This window comes from Mchenga conophoros, linkage group LG8 (genome assembly GCF_057382185.1).
Source record: "Mchenga conophoros isolate Kocher_MC1m ecotype Shallow Benthic linkage group LG8, M_conophoros_male_GT1.1, whole genome shotgun sequence".
In the NCBI taxonomy this organism is placed as follows: domain Eukaryota; kingdom Metazoa; phylum Chordata; class Actinopteri; order Cichliformes; family Cichlidae; genus Mchenga; species Mchenga conophoros.
In genome coordinates this window covers 291,568-314,849 of record NC_140533.1, presented here as the reverse complement: position 1 = coordinate 314,849, position 23,282 = coordinate 291,568, and the positions used below count along the sequence as shown (strand labels likewise).

Genomic DNA, 23,282 nt, shown 5'->3' with positions numbered 1-23,282 from the left:
AACCGACACACAGAGTATGTGGCACGGACTATGCACCATTACGGACTACAAAAGGGACACTGCACCGATCAACGCTGACTTTGCATTCACCAACGAGCTTTACCAGTTCTACACCTGTTTTGAGGTTAGCCAGTTGGCTAATGCTAACTACCGCCTGACTACCGAGGACAGTGCAGTCATCAGCGAGAGACCGGTGATCAGCATCGTGGAGCACGACGTCCGAGCTGCTGTACTAACCAGCTAGCAGGTGTGTTCACTTCCGAAGTCTGTGGTCCCCACATGCTTCAAAAGATCCACCATCATCCCTGTGCCCAAGAACAGCAAACCCTCATCCCTGAACGATTACCGGCCAGTTGCACTGACCTCGGTAGTAATGAAGGTGTTTGAGAGGCTGCTGAAGAACATCATCTCCTCCAATCAATGGAGCTCCAGTGGAGAGGGTGCAGTCCTTCTAGTATCTCGGTGTCCACGTCTCCTCAGACCTGACATGGGCTGCCCACATTCAGGTCCAGACCAAAAAGGCTAGGCAGCGCCTGTATCACCTACGACAACTGAGGAAGTTCAGGGTCTCTCCAAAGATCCTCAGGACTTTCTATACAGGCGCTGTGGAGAGCATCCTCACACAGAACATGACATCGTGGTTTGGGAACAGCTGTGTTAAGGACCAAAAAGCTCTCCAGAGAGTGATCTGTACAGCAGAACGTACATCTAGCCGGACTAGAGCAGATACTGAAGGACCCGTCCCATCCTGGCAACAACCTGTTCCAACTTCTGCAATCCGGTAGAAGGTTCAGCATTCTCCGGGCTAGGACAAAGAGACTCGAAAGGAGCTTCTATCCCAACCCGTTCTCACTCCCAAAGCGTAACATTTTACGCTAGGTGACAAATCGTCACCATATTACCTTTTCGGCTACCCACCACGTTCCTAAATGACGACCTCGGAAAAAGAGGAAATATGAGAACCGTCTGGACTGAACCTACACATGTTCGCTCTTTTTCTTCAAATCGCTTAGAAACACGCTATTTAACATCATTAAAGTCCTGGTTAAGGTCAGGAATAAGGTTATGGTCAGGGCTAGGGATAAGGTTAGGTTTAGGGCTGGAATACAGGGCTGGAACGTCTACTACCGCGGGAGCGTCATTGCACTGGATTCCAGCCTTAACCCGCCGCGTACCATAAGAACGCCGAAGGTCTCCTTTCGCGTTCCTCAGGAACGCCGCGGGACGTGACAAAACGTCGACATGTTACGCCTCGGGAGTGAGAACGCTCTGTCTATCCCCAAGCCATCCGGGCCCTAAGTGACTAAGACAGGACTCTCTTCTAGACACTCTAAACCCACCGGCACAAAGTACATTTCAAATTCCTTTAATTTTAAATATGTTCATGTTGTCTATTTTGTAAAATGTTCAGATTGTCTATCATTAAGTGAATTATTTAATTCACTTAATGTACAGAATTCACCTGCTTGCTGCATACATGCTACTACTGCACATTCACCTAATGTATATAATATATAATGTTCTTCCTCTCTCCCCCCTTTTGCACAAGTCGAGGAGCGTGTCAGGCTACATTTCACTGTGTGTTTTACTTGTATAACTATGCATGTGACAAATAAAGAACCTTGAACCTTGAGTCTTGAATCTTGAATCCCTGAACGGGTATGACTCCATCAAACTACTGACCGAAAACCATGATAAAGATGCACAAAAGTCAACCATGGCAAGTACCTGCAGAAGGAGTCATTCATTCACACATCACTGATTATGCATTTAAAAAAGGGACTTTATCACTGACAAACCCTTCAGTGTTTGGTCATTTCACAAATACTGTCATATTTTTCAGCTGGATCTGCTCCAGTACTGGTCACTTGACATCAATAGAGTAATTGTCAGTGACTCACAGTGAAAAGCTGCGGTTTTTGAAAACATTAGCTTGTTCCTCATATGATCCACTCTGTCATATGATTCCAGGTTCGAAGACTCTCATTTCCAGTCACATTAGTGGCCCTGAACACAAGAGCATTTGTGATAAGTCACAGAGTCATCAACCTCTGTTATGACTTCAGTGTTGCTCTCGCTTTTTTAACACCTTACACTGACCAAAGTAAGCTCTATTGCCATTAGACTGCAAAGTGTCTTACTTATTCTTCAGAGTACTTTTGTATGAAACTGCGGATTTTTGGAAGCTTTGGGAGCATGAATGTTGCTTAGTAGTCACGTAAAGTCTTCATGTGACATGACAGTTTTGACTATCTGTTAACAGACGTCCAGGCAGGTGAAGCAAAGGTCTTGAAACCTCCTGGTAAGTTGACCCTGAAGTTTTTGTCTCATTACAGAGTTGGAACCTGGCTCCATGGTGAGACAAATCCACTGCCTTTAAATCAGTGGGAGCCTTTCTGTGTTCTCCCTGTGAATGGCCAGTCAAACTGGGAAAGTGTAATGCCTGTCCCAGTTCCAGGGACCAGGACTCCTATCCTCCATATAGCTTGAAAAATAAATTTTTCTATATTTCATGAATTTCTGCATCAAATCTACACTAACAAAAAAGTTGGACAATTTAAACCAAACCATGTTGCTATTACCACCAAAGTTATTTTTAAAAAGCAAGCCTCAAAACAAAGTCACCCACAGACACATTCCCAGTATACATATCTGCTGTTAGCAGGGGTTCAGTTATTTTCATTAACAGGGTAATCAAGGATTTAGTGTGCTAACTGCAGCAAGAAGAAGAACCAGAGCCCGTTTGTTCCACTACAGCATGGTATGGTCTGAGATAGACATGGGTGCTGAACTTGAGCGAGCTTTTATTTGTTTTGTCGCTCCAGCTCATCATCTGGACATTTTATATTTTAGTTTTTGGCTAAACATTTATGATTAACTATCTGAATTTGAAGGGTAAGGTAGCTATACTGTGTTTGCAGGAGAGAGTGGAAGGGAAGCAAGGCCAGGAGCATTGCAGATATATTCAAAGGGTTCTACCGTGGTGTAGAAATGGAGTAGGGGTAATCTTGAAGGAAGAGTGTGGAGCTGAAGAGAGTGTCAGACAACTTAGAAGATGGAGAGGAGTTCTTGAGAAAGTTGGAGGAAGTGGCAGAGAGTTTCCCCAGGGTGTAGACAGTGGTGACTTCTATGGACATGTAGGTGAAAGGAACAGATGTGAGGAGGTGTGTTTGAAGGAGAGCAATTCAAAAGGACAAATGTTGGTAGACTTTGCTAAAAGCATGGAAATGGTTGTGGTGAACATGTACTTCAAGAAGAGGGCGCACAGACGGTGTTTCTGAGTGAAGAGAGTGTTTAGAGAGGATGGAAGGAATACGCTGAGGAGCTGAATGTAGACAAAGAGAAGGACAGTTAGTGAATCGAGAAGTGCAGAGGATTACGAAGGAGGAAGCGATGTCAGCTATCAGTGTAGGCCAGAATAAACACTGCAAACAGATGCCACGAGACAGTCGCTGTACATTCACTGCTTAGTGACTTTACTGTCCAGGGTGATGAAGAAAATGAAACAAATATGGTTACCACGATGAAAGGGTCAGTCACCATCACTCATCTTTTTCTTAGCTTTAAACCTGATCCACAGTGACCGACTGTCTATTCTACCTCACAACAGGTGACACACTGGTGTGTTGAAACAGATAAGGCTCTATCTCATCTAGAGCTTGGCGTTCATGTTTATAACAGAGTGGAGTCTGAAAGCAGGGCAGGGGGTCAAATGAAAAATTGTGGGAAGTATTTTCCAACATTTTTGGAGCTTGACTCATACCAAACAATAAAGCCAGGATGTGAAGTCATTAACAGTAATGACCAGTTGGTCGTACACCTCTGAAAACCAGTGTCCACCAGTGTGACTGTGCTCTTCTGTAGCCAGAGCAACAGCAGAGCACAGTCACAGCTGAGGCTGAGGAAGAAGGCAGTTGTTCGGCAGCTCCTCTCCTTACACACCAACCTCCTCATTGTTTTTGGAAACAGTAACACAGGGTGACCATGGAAACGACCGCTATCATCTCTGTCCGTCCAAGTGTGGGGACATGTACACAGAGAGGCTGCCAAGCTCCAGATACTTGCCCCTTTCTTTTTAGTGGGCTCGAGCTGAGGCTTGTGATTAGAAGCTCATCGCGTAAAAATGAAACATTTCTGAGAGGAAGGCTTATCTCAAGCTTTGCCTAAAGTACACAAACTTTTGAAAATTACAGATAGATTCATTGTATTCATTTGGAAGCCATCAGTCACAGGAGGCATTATGTTTACTAATCACACTGGATTGTGTGTTTCTTCGGTTACCTTCATACACTGATATGTGCTTCTGCATGAAAGTACATGATCAGAATACTCATAAACCAAAGCATGCCATGAAAACAACCTCCAGTGATAATCCACAATGGCAAGCTGTGTCTTGCAGTAAGAGTGAGAACAGCACCAGGCTGCCTCACACACACACACACGTCTGCAGCCTTGGAAACACTTCAAGAAAACTTTATTGGTTCATTTATGCAACTTTACAAAGCTCAGCTGGTTAAACAGACGAGAGCTTTTGTCATGGATCGCTGTGTGGCAGGCAGGAGGAGGACCCAAAATGCAAAACTCACAGACATGGGGATGAACTCAAAAATTACAGCTTTAATGCTGGAGAGGCAGAACGTAGGAAATACGAAACTAAACTGGGAAAACTAAATACAAAGCTCGCCAAGAAACACAGGGAGGAACACACACAACATGAGGGAGAACGCGACGCCGAACAGAGGGAGACGCAGACAGAAATACACAGAGGGTTAACGAGGAAAGTGGGAACACACGGGGAACACAGCTGACACAGATAACCATAACGAGACAGGGCGGGGTGAACATAACACTGACGGGAGACGGGCAGAGTCAAACAGGAAGTACAGAGGTTCAGACAGGAGGAGAGAGAGCACGGGGAAAACAGACATAACGGGCTGGGGAAACATGGAATAAAACATAAGGAGAGACGAGGGCTCACAGATACACAGAGGGGCACACAGGGGGTAAAAGCCACGAAGGGAAAACACACAGGGAACAACATAACAGGGCAACTCAGGAAACAGAACCTAAACAGGGAACTAAATACAAAAATACAAGAGAACTAAGAATACTGGGCCAACACGGCCCAGGACCATGACATCACCCCCCCCCCCCCCCCCCCCCCCATAAGGGCTGGCTCCAGACAGCCCAAACACAGGAAAACAAAAACCAAACAGAAAACGACCCAGGGCGGGCGGCGGGGGCCCAGGACGGAGGGCTCGGAACAGAAAACAAAAACGAACAACAGAAAACACAGGAGCACAAGACCATAGTTCAAATAAAGTTCAGGGGGCCGACCCAGAGCCCACCGGCATAAAAGTTCACGGGTCACACGGTCGGGGGGCCGACCGGGCGGGTGGCACAGGTGACAGAGCTGGTCCGGAGGCCGGCCGCGCGGAAGGCAACGGCGGCGGCGAAGGAGACGACTGAGCAGTTCAGGAGGCCGGCCGTGCGGAAGGCAGCGGCGGCTCTCCAGTGCCAGGCGTACTGGCCGAGGCCCGGTGGGCACAGGACCAGTAGAGGCGGGACCAGTCGAGGCGGGACCAGTCGAGGCGGGACCAGTCGAGGACGAAGACTCCGATGAGGCTGGGCCAGACGAGGACGAAGACTCCGATGAGGCTGGGCCAGGCGATGCTGCCGAGGCTGAGGCTGGACCAGGCGATGCTGCAGAGGCAGAGGCCGACGCCGGACCGGCCGACATTGAAGGCGATGCAGAGGCCGGACCGGGCGTGGGAGATGCGGGGGCCGGACCAGGCGATGACGGGGCCGGACCAGGCGAAGCACAGGCTGAAGCTGGACTAGGCGAAGACGTGGACAGAGACACGGAGGCCGCAGCTAGCGTGGGTGAAGACACGGCTGCTGCAAACGTGGACGAGGCTGCCGGTGAAGCAGCTGGTGGCTGAACGGCCCCCTCGGACCCTCCAGCGGAGACGAGGAGGTGCTGGCCGGGCTGACCTGAGCCGCCAGCGGAGACGAGGAGGTGCTGGCCGGGCTGGGCAGAGCCGCCAGCGGAGACGAGGAGCGGCTGGCCGGGCTGGGCAGAGCCGCCAGCGGAGATGAGGAGCTGCTGGAGGGGTCCTCCTGAACCCCCAGCGGAGACAGATGCAGAGCCAGCTGGTGCGGAGACCTTTGGCTCAGCGGACGCTAACTGTAGCTGCACAGGGCACACAGTCGGCTCGGGATGCAACGGCTGGGGCTGTGCAGGGCAAACAGTCTGTCCAACGTTTGTCAGTACCATGCAGTCCACAGCTGGCGGAGAAAGCTCACAAAGGCTCCCAGCTGAGGTTGGCAGTAACTGAACAGGTTGCTGAGCTACTAACTGTGCTGGTGACAGAGTTAATGACTGAGCTGATAACCAAACAGGCACTGGAGCAAGAAACTGAGGTGGTAACAGAACGGGTAATGGAGCTGCAAACTGTGATAAAGACTGGACTGGTGACAAAACAAGAAACTGTGCTAATAACTGAGCTACTGACTGCGTTATGGACAGAAATGGCAGTTGTAGTGGTAGTTGCGCTTGTGGTTGAGCAGGTGTCTGACTCTGGGTTGCTTTCCTTCTGGGAACAGGAACGGGTGCTAGGCCTGGCCGAACACCAGCCATCCCCACCCGAGAAACAGATACGGGTGCAGGGACGAGCTGGGCTCTGGCTGCCTTTACCCTGGGGGCCGGTGTGGGTGCAGGAGCTAGCTGGACCTCTGTCGCTCCCACCCGAGGAACTGAGATGGGTGCAGGAGTCGGCAGGGTCACGGCTGACCTCACCCGGGGAACCGGAACAGGCACAGGCGACGGCTGGGTGTCCATCAACCCCACCCGAGGGGTAGGTACGGGTGCCGGGATGAACGGAGCCTCTGCCAGGCTGGGGATAGAAGCAGGGACCGGCTGGACCTCAGCCACCCTCTCCCGAGGAACTGATACGGGAGCAAGGGAAAGCTGGGCCTGCGCTTCCCTGGTTACAGGAACTGGAGTTTGAGAGCAGAGTTCAGGAGCAGCAACAGACACTGGGAAAACCAAGTTATTGACGCCAAACTCAGTTTTAGGAGATCTAGGTTTAAAGCAAGCAGGTCCTAGGAAATCCACTGCTATAACACTCTCCAGGTTAGCGCTAGCAGTCCTGGAGGAGGTTAGCTCAGGGACAGTCACCGAAGCAGTTTCAAAACAGACAACATCAACAACTGTCTCTTGAGGAACGGTGTGCTGTCTAACACAGGTCAGAGAAGGAAGAACGCCAGAGACAGTTCTTTTCAGAATCAAGGCTGGAAGGACAAACACAGGTTGAGAAACAAAGTCAATTTTCATATAGTCCATAGGTGAACCAACTCGGCAGGCTGACTCAGATCGAACTGGATGGGGAGCCACACAGTCCAGGGACGAAGTAACACCCACAACAGTTTTCACAGCAACAGGTTCAGAGGAGTAGCGAACAGGATCAAGCATGCGTTGCCGTGGGTCACAAAACTTGACCTGATCAAGCAACTCTTTAACGCTTAACCCTAGTCTTTCAGTTAGCTTAGCAAAGGAAGCGACCATCTTGTTACCGCTCACTCGAGAAACTGAATGATTAAACACTGGTTGTGGACCTGACTGGGCACCACTGGACATGTCAAAAGACAGAACGGGTTGGCACATGAAACAGTTACTAGAAGGAGCATCAGTTACAGAACACTCAGTCTCAGATGGTTTGGCTGATGATGGTGGTGGTGTGTGGCTGAGTTCAGACTGGAAAACCCCAGAGTGTACAGGCTGGTTAAAACAGTTCTGTGGGGCTGCAATGCTGGTAGCAGTGTATGGGTGAGTCTGGTGTAGGATAGCTGTCTTAGGTTCAGCTGTATCTACATGTAACACATTCATATCGGTTAAATCAAAGGACATACTGCGAGCTTTACAAAAATCAGAGGGCTCAAAAACACAAAGGTTGCTAGCAACTGGTGAATGATCCGACACCGAGGTGCCTCGCTGTATAGTGTCTCTAGAGTCCAAACACACAGTGGTGGAGTTATCCGTTTCAGGAAACACAATGGCGGGCAAAACAGAGTTACTCACAGTGGTGGAAAAGTCATGAAGTCCGGGTCCAGAAAACTTGGGCTGAGAGTGTGACGCACAGTCACTCTCACCCAGGGATGAAAACTGCTCCACTGCTCGGGAACGCCGGCGACGTGAACGTCGTTTTCTCCGGGAAGGGGGAGGAGACGAGCCGGACCGCGAATCCTCCAGCGGACCAGGCTGAACGTCCTCCGACTCTTCACACCGGAGAGGCAGCTCCGGGCGGATGCTTACGGTGGAAACGAGGAAGTCCCGGATGTGGGGGTGCAGCGCGCCGAACAGCCACGGGAGTCCGGACACCATCCGCTGTAGACGGACGGCTACGACCTCCCGGTGTTCGTCTCCTGGCAGCACTTCCCACTCCTGACAGTGATATTCCACCGTGTAGATTAAATCCTCCCGGAGCTCAGCGGAGGGGTTGTGAGTTGCTGGGTCCATGTCGTGGTCGCGTTCTTCTGTCATGGATCGCTGTGTGGCAGGCAGGAGGAGGACCCAAAATGCAAAACTCACAGACATGGGGATGAACTCAAAAATTACAGCTTTAATGCTGGAGAGGCAGAACGTAGGAAATACGAAACTAAACTGGGAAAACTAAATACAAAGCTCGCCAAGAAACACAGGGAGGAACACACACAACATGAGGGAGAACGCGACGCCGAACAGAGGGAGACGCAGACAGAAATACACAGAGGGTTAACGAGGAAAGTGGGAACACACGGGGAACACAGCTGACACAGATAACCATAACGAGACAGGGCGGGGTGAACATAACACTGACGGGAGACGGGCAGAGTCAAACAGGAAGTACAGAGGTTCAGACAGGAGGAGAGAGAGCACGGGGAAAACAGACATAACGGGCAGGGGAAACATGGAATAAAACATAAGGAGAGACGAGGGCTCACAGATACACAGAGGGACACACAGGGGGTAAAAGCCACGAAGGGAAAACACACAGGGAACAACATAACAGGGCAACTCAGGAAACAGAACCTAAACAGGGAACTAAATACAAAAATACAAGAGAACTAAGAATACTGGGCCAACACGGCCCAGGACCATGACAGCTTTATGGAAACTGTCGGGCTCTGAAGTCCCACATAGGCTTAGAGACGCACTGTGGGCCTTTAAGAAACGTACAAAATGACATAAAAGAGACACATCTGACCAAAGCAGCAAATGCATTTGAATGACGATTGTGTGTTATTTGTCTTTAATTAATTAATGAATGAATTAATTAATTAATGTGTATGTGTTAGTCCCCATAGGGAAATAGTTCCTCTGCATTTAACACATTCACCCAGTGAAGCAGTGGGCAGTCACCAATGCAGCGCCCGGGGAACAGTGTGTAGGGACGGTACCTTGCTCGTCACAGATTGGCTTATTATTTCAAAACCAGACAAGAACATTAAACAAATACAGAAATATGCTCACATTTCACAATTATACTTGAAGGTGGCTTTCATGCAATTCTAATCACTTCAGTTATTAAAATAATGAGTTAAATTGTATTTGTTAAGGAGCTGTGAGGTGAAGAGCCTACAGGGAAAATCCTGAAAATCTGCAAACCCAACATGAGCAGCACAAACAGAACCGCTCGTTATGACTAAACTTGCAGAACGTTTTAGTTTATAGCATTTTTAAAATCATCATCATCATATCCAGTACATGATGGTGCATGAAACAAGCACTTATGTATCAGGAGTCTCTATTAATAACTACATGGTAACGACCAGCTGAGTATGATGGTGAGAGACGCCAGAGATTTGATCACCGTCTTTGTTCTCTGCTGCATTTAGTCTATCCGGTCGTTAAGTCTGACGTCACTAGCTGTGTCTGGGTCTAAACTCCGCTGCAGGTCCATATATCAAACGATCACTGTGGCATTACTGAGAGTTGAAAAACTGTCTAAAGTCTTTCATCTTTAATAAAATGATCAGCGTTCTGCTCTACCAGGTGTAACAATTGAGTTTAACATCCAGGCATCCATGAAAACGGAATTTATGACATTTAACGGAGTTAGAAGTTAGCAGGAAGTTAGCTCGCTAGCTTCTATCTAAATACAATATAGCATGTCCTGACTGCGGGGTTTTAGAAACAGATTCAAACGTACAGCTCTGTTATCACTTCCAGCATAAATGAAGACAGAAAACTAAACAGCAGTGACGTTTGTAGGGTTACTGAAGTTGGGCTAGCTGGTATATAATGATGTGCTACGTGACCGCTAGCGACACAGCTATGTTAGCATAATATAAACAAGCTAACTTTTTTCCACTCGATAAAAGTTAACGTGAGTGTTCTCGGTGGTCAGGAACAAATGTAATCGCATGGCAGGATGCTGTAAAAGGACCAAACTTCAGCCAGGAGAACTGAGATAATCCATCCACAATACGAGGTTAGTCATTCATATACTGCTGCATGGGCTGGGCTGTAGTTACATCCTAAGGTTTTAAAAACTGAGCTTAAATAAATGATTAGCGGTAATAAAAGCCGAGGGAGGTCAACAGGGATCACTGACTGTTTTAGGAGCTTTTTGAGATTAAATAGAAGAAAATACAAAACATTAAACATGTTAACAACACAAAAGCCATATTAAACGCAGACTACTTTAGACCCAGAAGTAGGATTCGTCACATCATCACTTAACGACCGGATAGGAAGACAAGACTTCAGTGATCTGGGCGATATTCACAATAAAGCTGAATGCTAGTGGGACGTTATGTGTTCAAAGTATGTGAACAACCTATATGAGAACAAAGCAAATTTAAGACAAGTGCAGTGGACACAGCAGGAGCTGCCTTGTAAGAAGGCACCAGACATAAAGAAAAACCAAACAAAGCACAGCTATTACACTTAATGTTCACTTAAACCACATTCAGCTACATTTACCTTTCAGCACAGCCCTTTACCTGCCTTACATCTGCACTTACAAACTGTTTATTTGATCTAATATGAACATGTGACTGATGAAAGCCAAAGACTATGAAAATTAATCAGAAATAGAATAACTTGGCCAACAACTGGCACACAATATTTGTTCAGTTGCTCTGGAGCTGTTATGCCAATCTGACTCATTGCACAGTGATCCCCGTCTGACCACGTGGTACCTCAGGGAGGTACTACACTTTGGAAAGGACAGAGAGAAAGAAAAGAAAAGAAAAAAGGGAATTTGGAAAAGAAGGCTGGTGCTGCGCTCCAGTGCAACTCTAGGCCTGGTGACTCATCCCTCTTCTCCCTCAGGGACCTGCGGCATGCCTTCACTTTATATAGCAATCTGTATTTCTCTCTCTTTGGTCCCATGTCTCTGATTAAAGGGGATGAGTGGAAAACAGGAGGAGGAGTTTTATGCTCTTTCTGAACATCACTTTTTCCCATGGCATTCAATAAGAAATACACACACACACACACACACACACACACACACACACACACACACACACACACACACACACACACACAGTCTAATAGGGTGTTCATTAACATTAGACTGATGTGTGCATATTGTTACATTCAATAGAAAAAGATATCAAGCGGTTCATGGAAACTATCTGTTACAGCATGTTAACTTAGAAATAACACCTCACTCTTTTCTAAATGATGAACGCTGATTTATAAATGTTTTATGAAACTGCAAATATTTGATGTCTCGTGTTAAATGAGCTTTGAGCTGCGTGCACAGAAACATTTCTCCTGCAGAGAAAATACAGTTTTTTACAGACGCTAGGACACATGTCTCAATACTTAGGTCACTTTTGCAAAACTCTTCACACAATCCTCCTAACTGACCGTCAGCTTGGCAAAGCAGTTCATTCCACATTCAAAATGCACTACAACTACCAAAACACTTCATTCAGGTCTCAAATAAACTCATTCTTCCAGAACACTAGCAAAGGTTGACAGCCGACAAACACACTTTGTCACCCACAAAACAATGACCTAAAAAACACTAACAACATGTAGCATTACACAGTGTTTTCTTGTGTAAAACAAGGACACATCTCTGTTTATAATTTCAATATATGTTACTGGAATGAATCAGACATCATGCAGAATTCGTTAATATTTGTTTATGTATTTTTATTTTTTTGCACTAAGTAATCCCAAAATAGAAAGTCAAAGTCAAAAGTCAAAGTCAACTTTATTTGTCGATTCTGCCACATGTACAGGACATACAGAGAATAGAAATTGCGTTACTCTCAATCCCTAGATAAATAGCAAATGAACATTTAAATATATTTAAATATAAAAGTGATTAAAAATGCAAGTAAAATAATTAAAAAGTAAAAATTTAAATAAATAAAATTTTACATATAACAGAAAGCTATACAATATACAATATAATGGGTAAGTGACATTGAGTGTAAACCAGGCCGAGTAGTGCAATTAGGCAAATAGTGCAAATGGAGATTTAGTAATGTACGGTAAGAGAAAGTGTAACAACAAAGTCTTATGAGTCTTATACAAGAATTTGTATACACACCATCCACTGATACACATACAATAGTAATGCTATTCTACTCCATTTCTGGCTGGGTCCATGTTTACATCACAAAAAAACCTATTCAGCAGTTGTCTCCTTTTGTAATGAAATTGAAGGAGTAACATCTGTGCAGATGTTCATCTACAATGAGAATCAGCTGTGGCTGGTTAAACTGCATTTTTAGATTGGAAATATGTTTCAATAAAATATTGCTGTTGGATTTTGCTGTCTTATTCAGTTTTGCATTGTGTTATTGTTTTGGCCATAAGTTTAACAGTTTTGAAAACAGTATGTAAGCACATGCAAAATGTCCTGTACGTACAAAGATTTTTGGCAGTTGTTGTGTCTGAGTGAGAAAATAATTCATGAAATTTGAGAGATGTAGTCATTGAATGCATTTTGTGCCAAAACAATGATAACTGGTCCTCAGTTTAGCCCACATAGACTTCTGTTGTGCTCACTGTGTGAGGAGTTTTGCAAACGTGACCTAAGTATTGAGACATGTGTCCTAGCGTCTGTAAAAAACTGTAACACGAGACATCAAATATTTGCAGTTTCATAAAACATTTATAAATCAGCGTTCATCATTTAGAAAAGAGTGAGGTGTTATTTCTAAGTTAACATGCTGTAACAGATAGTTTCCATGAACCGCTTGATATCTTTTTCTATTGAATGTAACAATATGCACACATCAGTCTAATGTTAATGAACACCCTATTAGACTGTGTGTGTGTGTGTGTGTGTGTGTGTGTGTGTGTGTGTGTGTGTGTGTGTGTGTGTGTGCTGCTGAGATCAGCTGGCTAATGCTCTGTGCTGTCAGCAGAACTGTTTTTGTTTAATGATGAGTGTGCACGATGACTCCTGTGCCACGGTCCATCTCAGTGCAGCTCTTTGGTCAAGCATTTTCCTTTGTCATGCTTTTCCATGTGACTTTAACTGGTCTGATTTCCTTTTTCTAGGACACACTGTTAAATCCAAAAATCCAAAAATTGTTGGGTTTCCTGGGTGTAGCCAGCGGGGTCCATGGTAGCCATGGCAGCAATAACAATGCCCGAACAACTACCTCAGCCAAGTATCTGCCAAATGTGTGTGTGTGAGCTTCCTGCTGCAAACTGGATACAGTTACAACATTATATCCTTGGAGATAAATCTGTGCATGTGCACTTCATGACACTATTGTTGCGTCGTAGTTTGCGATGACAACAAAAATCATTCTGGAAGCAAAGATTTCCAGTTTCACCACCAAAGTGCTGAATTGAAGTTGTGTTTCCATGGTAACAGGGACGAGGCTGACTGGAACTATAATGTTTCCAGATAAAAGCAAAACAATGTTTACTAGTCAGGAGCCGTAATTTGTGTGTGTGTGTGGTGGGGGGCGGGGTAGGAGCACCATGGAAGCTTTCCACTCTCACACAGCAACCACTCATCAGGCTGATGCAGAGCGAGAGGAATCCGGCAATAACACACCCTTCTCTGTTTCTGTTTTCCTGTTTAAACTCTAACCACCGAGAGTTCCCCTACTGCTGTGGAAAAGCATGTGTGTGTGTGTACCTGTGTGAGCAGCATGCATACTCTACTGTACTAAGCTCTAGGAGTCCACATTCCATTACACACACACACACACACATTCAGGGGATTTTCCAGTAAATCCAGGAAAAAGGGGAATCCTCGTGATACAACTGCTGATGCAAAGAGTAACTGAGGGCAGGCTGAGAAGCAAGCGAGGACACTGTGTGTGTCTGAGTGTTTTCTGGGGGACTGACATTTAAAGAACAACTCACAAGCCAACTGTCATGGAAATACACATTTTGTCTTGCTACTTTTTCAGATCACATGTTTAAGAGGAGCCATTAAACAGAAATGATTTTTGTCAACCTTCTAAAGTCGAGAATTGAAACGTTAACCTCATAACACCTGTGGCTCATGGCTATACTCACAATAGGTTTGACCAAGTCTAAGCATGGAAACGGTCATGGAACACTGTGGAGCTTTAATGCAGTGCTTAAAACTCAGTGCATAGTTCTGTGCAGCAGGACCAGCAGCTTCTGCCTCATGAGTTAGTTCATGTTTTGAGGTTACAAAAATGTTCAGTTGTTTCATGGTAACTTCTACTGTAGTACTAACCTGCTCTGGAGGATGAGATGTTCAAGAAAAGAGATCAACTTATACAGAACCAGCACCTGTGACCTATCAGTCCTCAGGAAAATAGCAACTCAGATAGCAGGAGGATCAGTTTATACAGACTGTCTCCATACAAGCAGACACCTTCCCACCACACCTCAGACGATTTGCACTGACATGGCAACAGTGAATGACTTTAAGCAGATTGAAGCTACTAGGAGTGAAATAATGTGAAGTGGCAACATGAAGTCGGGGGAGCCGAGATAAACCAAGCCAAGCGACTGGAGCAGCCAACGAGCCCGAACACTGTTGACCTGTTGGTGAATATGTTAGATACATTTACAGTTTTTTACAGACGCTAGGACACATTTCTCAATACTTAGGTCACGTTTGCAAAACTCCTCACACAGTGAGCACAACAGAAGTCTATGTGGGCTAAACTGAGGACCAGTTATCATTGTTTTGGCACAAAATGCATTCAATGACTACATCTCTCAAATTTCATGAATTATCTTCTCACTCAGACACAACAACTGCCAAAAATCTTTGTACGTACAGGACATTTTGCATGTGCTTACATACTGTTTTCAAAACTGTTAAACTTATGGCCAAAACAATAACACAATGCAAAACTTAAAAAGACAGCAAAATGCAACAGCAATATTTTATTGAAACATATTTCCAATCTAAAAATGCAGTTTAACCAGCCACAGCTGATTCTCATTGTAGATGAACATCTGCACAGATGTTACTCCTTCAATTTCATTACAAAAGGAGACAACTGCTGAATAGGTTTTTTTGTGATGTAAACATGGACCCAGCCAGAAATGGAGTAGAATAGCATTACTATTGTATGTGTATCAGTGGATGGTGTGTATACAAATTCTTGTATAAGACTCATAAGACTTTGTTGTTACACTTTCTCTTACCGTACATTACTAAATCTCCATTTGCACTATTTGCCTAATTGCACTACTCGGCCTGGTTTACACTCAATGTCACTTACCCATTATATTGTATATTGTATAGCTTTCTGTTATATGTAAAATTTTATTTATTTAAATTTTTACTTTTTAATTATTTTACTTGCATTTTTAATCACTTTTATATTTAAATATATTTAAATGTTCATTTGCTATTTATCTAGGGATTGAGAGTAACGCCATTTCTATTCTCTGTATGTCCTGTACATGTGGCAGAATCGACAAATAAAGTTGACTTTGACTTTTGACTTTGACTTTCTATTTTGGGATTACTTAGTGCAAAAAAATAAAAATACATAAACAAATATTAACGAATTCTGCATGATGTCTGATTCATTCCAGTAACATATATTGAAATTATAAACAGAGATGTGTCCTTGTTTTACACAAGAAAACACTGTGTAATGCTACATGTTGTTAGTGTTTTTTAGGTCATTGTTTTGTGGGTGACAAAGTGTGTTTGTCGGCTGTCAACCTTTGCTAGTGTTCTGGAAGAATGAGTTTATTTGAGACCTGAATGAAGTGTTTTGGTAGTTGTAGTGCATTTTGAATGTGGAATGAACTGCTTTGCCAAGCTGACGGTCAGTTAGGAGGATTGTGTGAAGAGTTTTGCAAAAGTGACCTAAGTATTGAGACATGTGTCCTAGTGGCTGTAAAAAACTGTAGTGCAGACACACACACACACACACACACACACACACACACACACACACACACACACACACAAGCCTCTTAGTGAGGACCTTCATTGACATAATGTTTTCGGTAGCTTCTTACCCTAACCTAACCATAACCTAATTGTAATCCTGACACAAGTATAGTAGAATGCAGATTTTGGTCCTCACAAAGATAGCTAGACAGGAACACACACTCACACACACACACTCACACTCACACACACACTCACACACACACTCACACTCACACTCACACACACACACACACACACTCACACACACACACACTCACACACACACACACACACACACACACACACACACACTGAGAGGTTGCCAATCCTTACGTACCTCATTGGTCTATTTTCCGTGACTCTGAGTGTGCTTTCCTGTCTTTGGCACAGCATCCTCACGGAGAACAATGTCCCATTAAATTAGTAGAGTCAGGAAGTCAACACACCAAGGTGACTGCCTGAACTTCCTCCTGCGCTCTTTCCATGTACTTTAGACACACACACACGCACGCACGCACGCACGCACGCACACGCGCACACACACACACACACACACACACACACACACACACATCTTTACCAAACTGATAGACTGACTTTGGGCTCCTTAAAGACAAGACAATCATTGACATCTCATTTTAAGCAGAACACTAACACTAAGTTATTGCCACAACTATTTTTATATTCTCTATAGTCCATCCATGCATCCACTTTCTTGTACTCATCTAAAACTAAACTGATTCTGTGATTCTCTGTGGTCTAAGACAACATGCAGCATCTCCATGAGAAGCCTTTCAGTGATCATGTGACAGAAAACAAAGCAACCAATGAGCAAAGAAGTCGCTTCAGTCTCCAGATCCTCCAAAACTCTGTTTTCCAGTTTTCTGAACTATTTATTTTGGATAACAGAAATATTTTTATAGAATAAAAAACTGGTGTGTGAACCGTCCATCACAAAAAAGTATTTAAGTCAACATTATAATCTTATTGAAGTAGCTCAATAGTGCACAGGTTGTATATTCAAATATATTTAAGGTACAATTTTTAATGACACTTTCTCAGGGAAGCACAGTGGCACAGTGGGACTGTTGCTCCACAACAAGAGGGTCCTGAGTTCAATTCCACCATCAGGCCGGGGTCTGATGGGGTCTTTCTGTGTGGAGTTTGCATGTTCTCCCCGTGAGTTCCCTCCGGGTACTCCAGCTTCCTCCCACAGTCCAAAGACATGCAGTTTGGGGGGGATTAATCCAAATTGCCCATAGGTGGGAGTGAATGGGTGTCTGTCCCTGTGTGTAACAGACTGGCGACCTGTCCAGGGTGTACCCCGCCTCTCGCCCTATGACAGCTGGGATAGGCTCCCGCGACCCTGAGAAGGATAGGCGGAAGCGAAAGGATGGATTTTCAAATCATATACGAGATTTCATTGGCTTATGATTATTGATTTATTGATGTGTATATCTCTTCCATGTTGATAATTGTCATTACTTGTATATCACTCTGTGCAGTTAGATCTATAATGAATTTGCAGAACAAAAAAAATCTTTAGAAGAATTTGTTTGTAAAAATTAGTGCTGCTGTCCTGTGATGGCTCAGATGGTGTCCTAGCCAAAGCAAAATACCTTCTCTGCCGGCTGAAAGGATCCTGATGTTTATTTGTACGTCATTTCTTTAGAGGATTTAAAAATATTCTGATTCTGATAGATAAAATATGTAAAAATGTCATTACAAAGATATGTGGAATGACCCTTTTTTACTTAAGCACCTATTTGTGCTGTTGATGTATGTGATGAATATGGGTGCAAACGGCAAAAGAAGCATGTTGGTTTGTATAAAACAAAAGCCCATCCTGGAATCTGGAATACCAAATCTACTGTTTACTGGGACATGCAAATTATTTCTGGAATAATAAATGGTGTGGTGTCATTGGAAGGAAGTGTACCTGGGAGTATTTTAAGTGTGGAGAGATCCAGGCTCGAGGTTTAACCTTTCTTAAGTGATTTTCAGCACCCACTGCATTGTCCTTGACTTCAATATAAGACACAATGAATTGTAACTAGGCAGGTATTTTCCAGCACCCCCGCCCGGCAGGAAAGCCAAAATCCTTCATCTAAGGTCAAGTTTACCCAAGATACTGCAGCACAATACCTCAATAAAACCACGAGAACAGAACACAATGGATGCAGACCCCCCCCCTCCTCTACATGCTCACACTTAGCTCTCAGTGCTACCTTCCAGCTAAGACTTTGATGCTATCATCTTCCTGCGGACCAGATGGTTTTCCACGACTCTTAGAATCATCCCATGTGTGCAATTAGTCGTTTCATACGACAGCAGAAAAGCATCTCCACTTTCCTCACCTGACCATCCCCCATCCCTGCTAGTCCTTTGTCCCGGCCCCACCGAGTTCCTGTTTTGACAATAAAGGCAGTGTAAGGGGAGACAAACACACAATACATACAGCAAGTACTACATTCAGTACACAAGGTACATGTCTGGAGCCCAGTTGGATTCAAAGTTGCCGTGATGGAAAGAGGAAGACCCCCGCCCTCTCTTCCATCCCTGCATTTGCAGGCCAGAGTGCTGAATTTATGAGAAAAGAGAAAGATAGGCTCCCTTGGCTGGAATGTTATTGAGAAAGGGAAGATATGGTGGGTGGAAGATGGAACAGAGAGGGGAATGAATGACTATGGAGGCGAGCGTGAAGTGTTTCTATACAGGAATGCTTTACAGGGCGGGCCAGGGTCAGGCGAGGCAGGTCACACATACAAAATATTCCAAACAAGTAAAGTTCGGAAACTGCAAAGCTCACCAGATGCAGAGTGATAGGACCGCTATTCCAGAATGTCGCCTCCAGACAGTGTGCTAGAAGTCACGAGGTAATAAAAACCACAATGGTTCATCTCAGAAGCAAATGAGTGCAGAAATAAGAATCCCACTACCTCTCCTGCTGAGAGGTCCCGTCTCTGGAGGACGATGATACAGAGTTTCCAGGTTAACACGACATGACAGAGAATGAGAGCATGCAGCAGCCTGCAGAGACAAACATGGTTCAACCACAAAACTTTAAATGTCCCGGAGCACTCTCCTCCCCTCCGCATGTGTGTTAAGCACATCTTAATGATGTCAGCAGAAGGGTCAGAGTAGCTTTGTGCGCACACTGTAATTATGTTGTTTGCCCCTTTTGTCACAGCTGACATCCCACACAAACGTTTTCCTTTCATTCCTCTGAGACAGCTTCATGTCTTTACTCAGAATCGTCTCTGTTTATGATGGCCTCTAATGGCTGCACTGTGTGGAAAACCTGAAGTGAGTCACACGGCTCGGCTTGGTTAGCCTGTGAGTACTTGCACACATCGACAGAAAGAGGAACAATGCACAAACACACATAAAGCACTTCATGATAGCAGAGACATACCACTCCTTTTACCAATACTCCTATCCTAAAGCTAAAATTTGAATTGTGACTTCACCACATTAATCAGTCTTTTAATCCTGCATGAATCTGGATACACCAACCAGCAGAACCACAACGCTGCTCTGGACTGTGATATGTAACAAGACACACTATCAGCCTTAAAATGTGATAATATGTCAGTAATGTGTTTAGCTACAGTACGTTAACAAAACCTCTATCAGAAGAAATAATGTCATGATTTATGCTCTTTTCTCCACAGGATGAAGTGAAAGTTCCCTCGAAACTCAGCATTTCAAAATCCATGAAGGTTTCCGAGTCTGTGTCGGGAAGCAGAGGAGGCAGTCTGCTCGAGCTCAAAGAAGCTGTGGAAGAGCCTGGAGAAGAGGGAGAAGAAGGAGAAAAGGCAGACAAGCCTCACGTGGACCTCTCATCGGACGAAGAGGGTTTGGAGATCGAGGAGGCCATGGAGGAGACTCGTGCCGAACGCATCAAGCGCAGCAGCCTGCAACGTGTACAAAACCTGAAAACTGTTTTCTCAAAGGAGAAGATGGATAAGACCAGAGCAAAGACCAAAGAGAACCTGGAGAAGACCAGACAAAAAACCAAGGAGAACCTTGAGAAGACCAAGCAGAAGACAAAGGAGAACCTGGAAAAGACAAGGCAAAGAACCAAGGAGAATTTAGAAAAGACCAAGCAGAAGACCAAGGAAAACCTGGAGAAGACCCGCCACAACATTGAGAAGAAGATGGGAAAACTCGGGACACGCATGAGCGTCAACCCTGAGCGCAAGCAGAAGATGAAGACATCCAGCGACAAGATGAAGAAAGCCTTCACACCAGACCATGTGGTTTATGCCCGGTCCAAGACCGCCGTGTACAAAGTGCCCCCCTTCACCTTCCACGTCAAAAAGATTCGCGAGGGTGCTGTTGAAGTGGTTCAAGGCACTGAGATGGTCGAGGTGTCACAGGATCCCGAGCCCTTCAGTGAAGTGGACGCGGAGGCTGAGGAAGGAGGGGTGGAGGTGGAGATGGAAATGATGAATGGAGGTGGTGATGAGGAAGAGGCTGATGAGGATGAAGAGGAGGACAGCCACGATGCTTTGCAGGAGCACGAAGACAGAGACAGAGATAGCGATTAAAGATATAAAGCAGATGCTAACAAGATCATTGTTAGCATTAAGATTAAGATACCACAGAAAATTATGAGGCTAATTACAACCTGGGTATCATTATTATTATTATTATTTTGATTTTGGCCATGATTCCTGCCAATTAAGACAACATTGTGTTCACAAAAATGCTTTCTGGGAACATGTAATTCTCAGATTATCCGACAGGTGGTGCCCAAGACAATAATTCAGCCTAAAAAAAGTGAGCATTCAAACAGATTGTAATCATTCTCTGCAGCAAAACAGAACAATTATAAACACAACCAAACTAAGTCAGAGCTTTTGCAGGAGGCCGGTGATGTCTTTAACTGACCTTTGGCTCTGTTTGCATCTCACCTACATGTCTGCCTGCTTCAAAGCTCCACTGGCCCTGATTGTTCTGCACTCACAGTCAGAGTCAGTCTTTGTGTTAGGATTTTTAAAAGTAGCACCTGAGAACAGAGAGGAAACCCTGGAGCTATAACCATGAAGAGTGCTAACACATTTGGCTTTTCAGCTCTATAAGGTGATCATCTACAGAGGCCCCTCCCCCAAAAGGTCCTTTTTATGGACCACGTGCTAAAGGCTGCGCTGTTATTAAGACTACAACAAGTTATATTTTTTCCTTTATTTGATTACACATTATGGCTTAAGAATCACTATCCAAAGGAATATGTGACATTCCTCTCAGATTTCCAAAGGTGGAGATGATCATGAGCAAAGACCAGGATAAAGGGGAGAAGATGAAAGTTTGTTGTGAGCAGGGCTGAATTATTCTTAGAAAGTGTCCCTTTTTCCTTTGTCTGACTCACAGCTGGAGAAATGTTTGTTTAAAGGATGTCGGGCTGCAGATTCCCGACTGATAAATGATAAATTCACAGAGTAAATATTCACGCTTATCCAGAAATATCAAGTATCACACATGCTATGCTATTCCTTCCACCGTCTCTACTTACTAATGTTATAGTATTCTGCTTAATTTACTCTTTACTTAGAAGCACAATGATGTCTGTTACCAAGTTATTGTTGAGTATTTGTGTATTTGTATGTGATCACATTTTATATCAGGCTAATGTTCTTACTGCTGACAGACTGTAGTAGACTCGCTGTGTCTTTGTTGTTTTTACAGAACATTGTACGGCCATTTCTCCCAAAGAACAACCGTTATGAAAATGAAGGTAGTTAGGTCCATTACATTTCTTTGAGTGATCTTCTCCTGTGTTGAAAAAAGTCTTCTGTCATTTTTTATTGTTTTTTTTTTTGTTCAAAAGACCGTCTGATATGAGTTGGGTAAAGAAGCTGCCACAAGGACCAACGCATCCTCAGCTTTTACAATCACTGTGTGCTCTCTGGAGCTTTTATGTGACTGCTGCAGACTGACACTGACCCCTAGTGTCTGGTCATTTCATCATATTTTCCTCTACACGTGTGTTCACCAATAAAACCAACAGCTCTTTTTAAAAGTCAAGAATTTATGTTGATTTGCATTTGAATGTTCTGCTCTGACTGCATCTCTGTAGCTCATTCATCATATATTTCTACAGGTGTTCTGTGGTAAGGGCAGGGGGCGTGGCCAGAAGCCAGAAGGCTACAAATACATGACAAATGATTCTAAGAGAGCTTCATGTAACTGTTCCCAAAGGTTTCTGCAGTGTTTGTCAAAGCTTAGTTCCCAGAGTCATCACCATTTGCTGTTCATCTTTGTATATAATGTGAATCACAGCCAGTGCGCTGCTGCCTGCGCTTCTTCCACATTTACATGTCAAACAATTGTGATGTTTGCACAGCTTGCAACAAATGACATTTATATGTAAGGACGGCTGAAATATTTTAGCATTGTCGATGTGCAGCTGAGACCTTTGGTGATTTGATGCTCAAACCACCAAAAGGGGGAAACAATGCCATGTCTGTGAGAGCAGTAACAACATGCAGCTGCACTGAAGCCTGTGCCAATGGAACAAATGTTCTTTACACTTAACCGTTTGCTTGCTTTTGTTTCCTTTGTAATGTTACTTTGCTTAACCACTAATGATTTCATTAAAATGCTATTTGGTTCACAGCTTCTTTGTCTTTATTGAACATTTTCTGCTGCTCTTGTATTTAAAAACGACTAAAACATTGATATTACAGAATTTGAAATGCAAAGGCATTTATTCATATATATTATATATATATTATATCCTGTGTGTGAAAACTTTGCACAATAAATTAGGACATTTGTTTGGTCAGTGACGTCTTTGTTGGGAGATGCTTCTTAGCCTGTTAATTTCCCCTTAAATGGCGCGTCACTGAAGGGAGAATGCATTCGTGAGTTGAGCAGCAGAGGTGAGGATGTCGGTTGTGCCTATGAAAAACTAACTTGCCAAAT

General features: G+C 44.3%; 1 protein-coding gene across 1 annotated transcript in view; it reads left to right on the top strand.

Moving 5' to 3' along the window:
- LOC146567858 (caveolae-associated protein 1-like) overlaps window positions 1-22,973 on the top strand; it is a 35,806-nt gene extending 12,833 nt beyond the window's left edge. Inside the window, exon 2 of the mRNA XM_085283518.1 lies at window positions 20,027-22,973. Coding sequence (XP_085139644.1) covers window positions 20,027-20,905 — 879 coding nt within the window. The 3' untranslated portion in view covers window positions 20,906-22,973. The remainder of the gene's footprint in view (window positions 1-20,026) is intronic.
- The last annotated feature ends 309 nt before the right edge of the window (window positions 22,974-23,282 follow it).